This window comes from Pinus tabuliformis, chromosome 6, assembly GCF_031772625.1.
Source record: "Pinus tabuliformis cultivar Carrire ecotype Pingquan chromosome 6, CPIR1, whole genome shotgun sequence".
Classification (NCBI taxonomy): domain Eukaryota; kingdom Viridiplantae; phylum Streptophyta; class Pinopsida; order Pinales; family Pinaceae; genus Pinus; species Pinus tabuliformis.
Window position 1 is genome coordinate 1,220,247,107 of NC_142292.1, and position 9,545 is coordinate 1,220,256,651.

Genomic DNA, 9,545 nt, shown 5'->3' on the forward strand with positions numbered 1-9,545 from the left:
AATTTATTTGCATGCACTAGGCCAAGCCTTACTTCTGGCGCCATTAATCGTACTTAATAAGATTTGGTGGCTCACTTGGGACATATTTGGAAAGTCCTATTTTGGACCTCTTTCATCATAACAAGTTGTCATATCATCGTCGGTGACAATTATGCTTGCACTATCAAGTTTTCGTTCTTGTAATTTCCTTTTTCTCCCTGCGTCTGGTTCTTTGGAGGAGCTTGCGGTACAAGAACCATCTGGTTCCCTCCCTATGCTGATGATTGTCGGCCATGAGCTTTCTCACGAGGCGCTCACACAGAAGGTCGCCCTCTTCACTGACTGCCCACTAACCCATGGGACCTAAAAAATGTTCGATATCAACCAGCACAGCGTATCTCGGGTGCATACAGGCCATTGTGGCGGTTCAATATGAACCAGCACAGCATCATCTCGGCTGCATACGGGCCACTGTGGTGGACCCTTCGCAGGAATCTGGTTAACGAAGCCCTGAGCCCTTCGGCGATGAACGTCTTTTGGAAGGTGAGGGAATGTAGCATAGGTCGCATGGTGGAAAAACTGAGTAACGAAGCTACCCGCAGCAGTGGAGCGGTTAGTATCGTGTACCAGTTTCGAACCACGCTCTTATGCATTGTTTTGTGGATGTGCTTCGGCAACAAGCGGGATGAGGAGACCCTGTTATCTGTACAGGGCATCATGTCGGAGTTCTTCCCGATCGACTGACGTCTGGACGAAGTCTTACCAATTCCAGAGTTCTTCTATCGACGATAATGGGCATGGTTCGCATAGAGGTTTGGGTTTTTGAAGAAAATCAAGGGCAAGCGATTTCAAATTTGAATTTCATTCGCCCGCGCACAATTAATATATCATTGCTATTGATGCTTCTTCTCCATGGAAGCAGCAAAAACACAATGGTTTCTGCAAGAAAGGCATTTCAGCACACAAATGCGACGTTGGTGTTGCTGCAAGGTACATGAAGAGTAAGAGCTGCTGGAGGCAAGCATTGTGTTCATACCATTAGAGCTGCTGTAGGCGGTGAAGCGAGGCGTAGTACAGGTGCTCTGACTGGAGTTGTATTTGATCCTTTTTGTTGAAGTCCAGATGAGCTAGCGCAAGTTTCTTTATCATTCTCTGAATATTTGGCGAGACAGAAGTTATCAGATGGTTGTGAAGGTAGAACTGAATGAACAAATCAAGTAAGGACAGTTGTATCTTTTTAGGTTTTAGGTCCATTTTATTAGATAAATTTGTTTTTTTACACGTGTAGTTATACCCGGATCAATTTATGTGTTCTTTTCTGTACTGTTCTGTTTCATATTATTTTGTTAAACAGTATCCATATAACAAGTCATTTAATGCCCTATGACAGGGTTATTAGCTCTTGCCTTTCATATGCGTATAGAGAAATAAGTTCACTTGTCTCTATTTATGGGATTCTTTTTAGGTGGATGAGAGCTAAGCTTTTCGCTGGAAGAGTGAAATCTCAAGTTCACGTTTTACGTTCTTTCGTATTCTGTTTTCTTTTAAGAATTTTGTTTTTTTTGAAAGTAAGTGTATATATATATATATTTTTAAGGGGAAATTTGGAATTTTTTTATAATAAATTGGGTAAATGATTAATCTTAATGGTAGGGCTTCACTCTAAAAGAATAAAAAATAATCTAATTGATTAGTGAAATTATTAAAAAACTTCAAATCTGTTTCTAAATCCTTAAAGTAATCCTTCAAATTTTTATATATGTATAAATTTATATTATATTATATTTTTTATTTCATAGAAGTTAATTTTTAATTTTAAAATTTATATTTAAAATATAATTTAATAATTAGATGTTATTTTTGCATTTTTTAAATTTTTTTAAGTTAATATTTTCTAAAATCTCTTTCTACCACAAGTGCAAAGATCTAACACCGTCCACTTCAGGATAAGCTCTCTACGAGCCTAGCTCTTGAAAGGTAATTGGAAGTTGACCCTTCAACCACCTTAGTCCCACATACAGCTCCTGCACAAAGACCCCTCACACTCAAAGTGACGAAGCTCCCACTACCCAAAGCCACCATCCAACCACCTCAGACCCACATAAAATTCCCCACATGCACAATACACATAGGTTGACAACCAGACTTGTGAAAGAGAATGTTGTTAGCCACAATGAAACTCAAACCTCCTACTATGTCTTTGAGGGTACCAAAACCAACTAAGTCATAACTCCGTGTGAGAAAAACATCAAAGGAGAAAACGATAAGAATTTACTTGCATTGTAGCAAGATTGGAGGTTGAGTGAGCGATGGTGCAATCTTCCTAAGCTATGAAAGTTGTGCAAGACTCAAGTTGTTTTGAATTCCCACATACCACTTCCATCCACAATCCCGAGGGTCCCAAGTAACTACATTTTGAACCCGTAAATGTAGCCACTCTTAAAGAGCATGGCATGGCTTGAGAAATAAGCCACCTTGTGCACTTAGAGAACTTATACCCACCACACTCTTAGCCCTAATCTCTCGCAACCCACCAATGAGTCCCTTGACTAACCTAATATACTCTCGAGAACTTTCATGAAGCTCGTAAAACTTTCCCAACCCCATTACACAAAATACAAAATTTATATTAATAAAAAAATAATTTTATACTCATAATGTAAAAATTAATAAAAACATATAACACATGGTATTTAAATAATGGTTAGAATTAAAAGTCAAATAAGCCCTTAAAATAATTTTTTTTACTTGACCATTAGAAATGTTCGTCAAATTTATACCCAATTAATCACTTCTTAAACAATTTGCTTATCATATTTTATCCTTAGATCTAATAATATAAATTACACAAATTTACCTATCCAATTACAATAAATTTATATAAATGAGTGAATAATTGACTAAATAGTTTCAATTCTGAAGCACATTGACTTGAGTTCCCAAAATCGTTAATTCAAACATGCTGCGAAAGAGCCTGTCATCAATTCATCTCAATCTATAATCAAACGTCTGTCTTATGAGATGACACGTGATCAAGTTATTTTAGGAGTCGTCTATCAAGGCGAAGGAATTCTCCGGACGACCAAAAGTGGTCAGAATCTTAGCAAAATAATTTCAAAAAATCTTGGAGAGGCAGTGTTTGAATCATGTTTTTAATGGTTGAAATAGATTCAACACCATCAAAAAAGTCTTAGACACCTAAAATTTTGAAGTTTAATAACTATAACTTGGATTATAAAAATCCTTGCCAAATTTTCTCTAAATATGATCATAATTTCCATAACTTGCTAAATATAATCAGAATTTTCATAACTTTCTAGGAAATTCCTCTGTCTAATTAGACTATGACGTTATTTTAGAATGAAACTTCTGTAATTTGAAATGACTTGATGCCAATGATTCAATGTACCTAATCAAAATGTCTAGAAGCTCCTGGTACAATGTACCTAGTCACAAGTTACCCGGCGTTAACAACAATTCGGTGAGTTTGACTTTATCCGTTATGCTTGTGGTGCTTGTTTTATGTGAATTCTTGAAATTCAACCAAAACATGGTTTACAACTTTACATGGTTGTCAAATTTGATAAAATATGAGAATCCAGATTAAGTTTATTAATCAAATGCAATTACATATATACAAGAAGTGTTGTCTCAAGATAGGCACGCTATCTTGGACACACAATTTGTTGGTTGAGAGATTATCTCAACCACACACCAATCTAGGAAATAAATCCTAACTACTAGAAACAGACTCCTTTACTTAGTAAGAATCACAACTAAGACAAGTAGGAATTAGATATTCCAATACTCCCCCTTAATGAGTACTTGTCTCCATATCAATATGTAAAATATAGTTGTGGTCAAATATACCAAAAAGAATATGTTTATGTCCATATAAAGGAGCAACCATCCACCGGAATGCATGGGTACTAACCGCTGCAACCGTCAGTTTTGTAGGATGTCCTTTGCATACATGGTTCTATCAACCATTATAGCTGCATACATGTATCTGTACACTTGTAGATCCCCCTCCATCATTGTTAACCTGGATTTTGTCAGATTACCCATAACCATGCATTTGGTTTTGTCAGATCACCCTCAACCATGTCACCATGGGCTCTAAGCCACCAAGGCTAGACACAACCACCAAGGCTCAACTCAGCCACGAAGGCTCAACACAGCCACGAAGGCACTCTAGCCACTATGGGCTACAATTTTGCCACTAGGGCACTCTAGCAACTCTGGGCTAGAAACCTGCCACTAGGGCACTCCAAAGACCCGACTCAACTAGGTCGAGGGTTTTCTCGGCTAACCCTAAACCATGCCAACAGGAATATTTGTCCCACTGTCATTGTTACACGTGGTTTCTGGCTTACAACAAATCGACACTGCAAATACAAAGTGGTTTTTATATTACCATGAACTGTATGGGGATACACATGCCTTCCAAGGCTTACAACACAACTCCAACTTTGGAGTTACTAGGTACATACTTTACAATGCCCACTACAAAACATCCTAAACTTGCTTACTAATGTATGTGACTCATAAAATAACATGCTAGTAAGTCTATTCTAGAAACTGACATTAACTCACACAAACTTTCATCTTGTTTGTCCATCTATCTTTTAATTTTTGATGTAGCTCCTTTGCCTCCTCTTTTGAATTGTTCATATTTTCGACAACATTGTCCAATAGTTATTTCGGACTTCCATATTTACATAGGTGTGATTTGCTAAAATAGCCAATTCTAACAAAATCATCACCCATTGAGCTGGCTAAGCTCAATAAAAACTTGAATAATCCAAGAAACTTACCATAATTCCATACAGACACGCATACGAGGCAATCACTTTATAAAATTGGAGAAGGGGTTGTTCTGGTTAAACCATAAGGTGTTCCATAGGAGAAACCGATAGATTTGTCGGGAAAGAACCTTGCCAAAAATATGTGGCAATCTTGCTCATTTCCCCGCCGTGTGCGGAAGCCAGAATTCTCACTTCTTTCATCATTTCCTGCTCAATGAACAAATTGCTAGGCTGCACAGCTTTCTCGAATACACAGTGGATTTCGCCGTGCTCCAGATCTTGCAGAATGTGAGCCCAGGGATCTCTGGTGTTTAGGAAGAACCCCATGTAATTAGGGTTGATATTCTCCCCCTTCAAGTTCTTGTAGGAGGGTCGCTCACATGGATTTCTAGGTGCCCTCAGTGCGTGAATCCAAATTCGTCCAAAGGGATGATTGACCAGTCGTCGGATCTGATCTCCAAGTCAGCGCATTCCAAAGATATACACCTGGGTAGTCAAAAGTAATAGATCCAGCTCATTGGGGGCATGTGGAAATCACAGTACACAAAGCGGCTCTGAAGCCACATGTAGCACAAAAATTCAATCATAGTAGAAACCCTTGAATCTCACCCCATTCTGAGGATCTGAGATGAATGTTTCATTGCATTGTCATCACGAAAGGCCCTAGAATCGCCAAACGCAACCGCGTGAATCGGAGCTACCTGAGAATTAGAAGAAGTGAATAGCAACCCACCTTTCTGCAATGTTGCGAAATTGGAGGCCGCAATTAACAAAACCATAAGTGTGAAAGAGAGAATCGATCTCGACTCTGGTAATCCATGGTCTAAACGCTTTGGTCGATGGATGGTTGGCTGATGGCTACCTGAACCACTGGCCGCACACAACACTAATCTGCTGCTCTTCTCTACTTGTTGCGCACACTTCGCACCTCACCAGCACGTAGCACAGGTCGGCTGCTTTTCGATTCCAACATGGATTCCAAAATTGATCATAAGCCCGCAGATCATGAGCACATCCGCCAACAAACTGCCTCCACAGGTCCGGGGACAAGCAGGCACGTGATTGATTTGCTACAGCCTCACGGTCTCCACCTCTGCTGCTCCAGTGCTTGGCCTTCCAGCAACCTCCACAACACGAATCCACCACACCACCACTGCGCCAACCAGAGAGCTGGTTACCAATGCCCTTTCGCGCTGTAAGATCGATGATGGACAAACTCAAAAATTAAAACAACACAAATACATTTTTATTTCCCTTAACCCAAGAGGGGTCAAGCTTTATCAGCCCAGAATCGGCCAGGCCCAAGAGGGGCCAGGCCCTCAGGGCTTTGATGCCATGATAAAATATGAGAATCTAGATTATGTTTATTAATCAAATGCAATTACATATATACAATAAGTGTTGTCTCAAGAGCACGCTATCTGGACACACAATATGTTGGTTGAGAGATTATCTTAACCACGCACCAATCTAGGAAATAGATCCTAACTACTAGGAACAGACTCCTTTACTTAGTAAGAATCACAACTAAGACAAGTAAGAATTAGATATTCCAACAAAATTTGATTGGATGGTTAAAAATGTTTTAATTTTTTAAATATTTTTACAAAATATTTAGCTAAACAATGTTTAAATTTTGTTTTTTATAAATAAATTTAATACCATTAAAATTTCTCAAATATCTAAAATCTTAAAATTTAATAACGGTAACCTGAATTTACAAAAATTTATACTAAAATTCTTCAAAATCATAACAGAATTTCCATAATTTTTTCCTAAACCATTTTAAAAAGTAGTTACTAGTAAATACCGCCTTGACATGAACAATTTTAGAAAGTAGTTACTAGTAACTACCGCCTTGACATGTCCTTCCGCTTTGAAAAATAAAAGCCTAATAATCACCAGTGACGCACCCGCAGCCTTAAGTATTTGAATTTCACATCAATAGCAATCATACTCGCTAGTCGTACACCATGCCGTTCCATTTTCTTGTAAAAAGGACCATAACCTGTTATAAATTCTAGAAAAAGGGAGAGGAAGAGTAACGACACGAACCACGATGGCAGGGGAACAAAACACAGAAGAAAATCAATCAAAGCAGCAGATCCCACTGATAACACCTTATCAGTTGGGTCCTTTTACCTTGTCTCACAGGTCACAATCTTTTGCTCTGCCTTTTCTCATTTCCTATTGTACTCCTTTTGACAACATAGGTTGAGATTGCTAATATTGGAGAGGGGTTTCGCAGGGTGGTTTTGGCACCGTTAACCAGAGTGAGATCCTACAATTACATACCACAACCCCATGCAATCCTATACTATTCCCAGAGAACCAGCCCTGGAGGTCTTCTCATTGCAGAAGCTACTGGCGTCTCCGACTCTGCCCAAGGGTAAGCTAACATTTTCTCTCAAATACCCACATTCTTGGTTATAATAAGCCAAGTGCTTGTTATGAGACATTTTTTATTAGAAGACCAAATGATGATGACCATGATGTGGTGTGCAACTGACAGGTACCCGGATACCCCTGGAATTTGGACAGAGGAGCAGGTGGAGGCCTGGAAACCCATTGTCAATGCTGTCCATGAGAAAGGAGGTGTTTTCTTCTGTCAGATTTGGCACAGTGGAAGGGTTTCCCATGTGGGTGAGTATCTATGCTTTTCATTGCATTGTTATCCATTAATTCCTTTCATGTACCCACTTGACAGATCTCTGCGGATTGGGTTCTGTCGATTTGTTTCCAAACAATGATTCCCACTATAATGCCACTGTTTGTTGGCTTCATTTGGGCATGACATCTTAGTTCTTTGCCCTAATAAATTTGCATTAGATCAGTCTTTCTTTGAACAATTGCTGTGTCAGCTTCATTGAATTAAGATGGTTTAGTGGGTCTATGAAATGCAGATTATCAACCCAATGGCCAGGCTCCGTTATCCTCAACAGATCGAAAATTATCGGGACAGCAGCTTGTCTCACCCAATGGCAAAGATTTCGCTGATTATTCCACTCCTCGAGCTCTGAAAACTGAGGAGATTCCACAGATTATTAATGAATTTCGTCTTGCCGCCAGAAATGTTATCAAAGCAGGTAACAGTTGTTAAAGAAATCGCAAATTTGGCATTTACATATTTGCACACATATTACATAGGCTACAGCAAAGGAAGATTTCGATTTTTGTCAAACAAAAAGTAGTATCGTTTTCCCTTCATAGTTTTGATGGCTTTGTGGCAGGTTTTGATGGTGTTGAAATTCATGGTGCCCACGGATATCTTCTTGACCAATTTATGAAAGACAGCATAAATAACAGGACCGATCAGTATGGTGGGACATTGGAGAACCGCTGCAGGTTTCCTCTGGAGGTTGTTGAAGCAGTGGTGGAAGAAATTGGAGCAGAACGAGTGGGAGTACGGCTCTCACCATTTACACATTATTCAGAATCCAGTGATTCAGATCCTGACGCCCTTGGGCTTTACATGGCCGAGGCCTTGAGTAAATACAACATCCTGTATGCCCACTACGTAGAACCCAGGCTGGTAAATTCACTTGATCCTGTTGCAACAGACAAGAGTCTGTTTCCAATAAGGAAGGCATTCAAGGGATCATTTTTGGTTGCAGGCGGCTATAACAGAGAAGATGGAAATGAAGCAATTGCAAGTGGTAAGGCTGATCTTGTAGTTTATGGCCGACATTTTCTGGCGAACCCAGATTTGCCTAGAAGATTTGAGCTAAATGCTCCTCTCAACAAGTACAACAGGGACACTTTTTACACTAATGATCCTGTAGTTGGCTACACAGACTATCCATTCCTGGAGTGAACTATCCATGGATATAAACTTCAATCACATCTTAAAAAAAACCCACCCTTTTTGTTATAATTTTCCATAATCAGATAGGGCTTCTTCAACAACAACTTTTTACACTACCTCAAACCAGTGAGGAAGGGACCTGCCCTTATCCTCAATATGGCATGTTTTTTTTAATCACATGGCGAATTGGTAACCCCTAGTCCTAATCTATGGGAGACTCAAGAGCATATACTCAGAGTATGTAATGTAAGGCATGTTTAGCCATTATATCAGGCTTTAGCATATTTATAGCAGAGATTATTGGAAAGTCAAGGATATTTAGTAAATTTATAGCAGAGATTATTGGAAAGTCAAGGATATTTAGTAATTGTTTTAGGGTTAGTAATATTTTTTTTTTTTTCTGTGGGTGTGTTTTATGGTTAGTTTTATTTTTCCTTTTATGGGTGGTTGGGGGGTCTTGATGAAATAAGATTGATAATATAAGATTTTTTATTTAAAAGTAATTTTTGAATATTAAATTAAGTAAGGTTACATTAAAATTAATTATATTTTTCTCATTATAAAAATTAATATTATAATTTAAATTTAATTTTTCTATTTTAATATTATTTATCAATATATAATAAACAGCTAATTTCTAATAGAAACAATAAATAATTCTCAATTAAGTATAATGCATACTCAATTAAGTATGATGCATACTCAATTAAGTATGTCCACAATTTCATAGTTTTCTATGAATTTAGTGCTTTGTGTTTGTGCTGAAAATTAGTAATTTAATTATAGTGAAATTGTTTTATTTGAATGCTACTTCATAAATGTTTATATTATGATATTATATTATGATATTTGAGATATGAGTACAGTTACAATTCTATTTTCTTTATATATCATACAGTTATAATTATATTTTCTTCATATATTATAAGAAATTTTGAATTCTAGATTTTTTT

At 37.9% G+C, this 9,545-nt stretch overlaps 1 protein-coding gene across 1 annotated transcript; it reads left to right on the plus strand.

Moving 5' to 3' along the window:
* The first annotated feature begins 6,823 nt into the window (after window positions 1-6,823).
* Window positions 6,824-8,601, plus strand: LOC149263092 (putative 12-oxophytodienoate reductase 11). The gene is made up of 5 exons (XM_089387124.1): window positions 6,824-6,941; window positions 7,036-7,176; window positions 7,300-7,430; window positions 7,691-7,873; window positions 8,018-8,601. The coding sequence occupies exons 1-5, from the start codon at window positions 6,847-6,849 to the stop codon at window positions 8,599-8,601; spliced, it is 1,134 nt and encodes a 377-aa protein (XP_089243250.1). The 5' UTR covers window positions 6,824-6,846.
* The last annotated feature ends 944 nt before the right edge of the window (window positions 8,602-9,545 follow it).

Bases quoted from the DNA above. Each gene is read 5' to 3' on its own strand.
- LOC149263092 (XM_089387124.1), top strand. From the start codon at position 6,847: ATGGCAGGGGAACAAAACACAGAAGAAAATCAATCAAAGCAGCAGATC. The intron at 6,942-7,035 runs GTCACAATCTTT...GGGGTTTCGCAG, and splicing joins CCTTTTACCTTGTCTCACAG to GGTGGTTTTGGCACCGTTAA. The intron at 7,177-7,299 runs GTAAGCTAACAT...TGCAACTGACAG, and splicing joins GTCTCCGACTCTGCCCAAGG to GTACCCGGATACCCCTGGAA.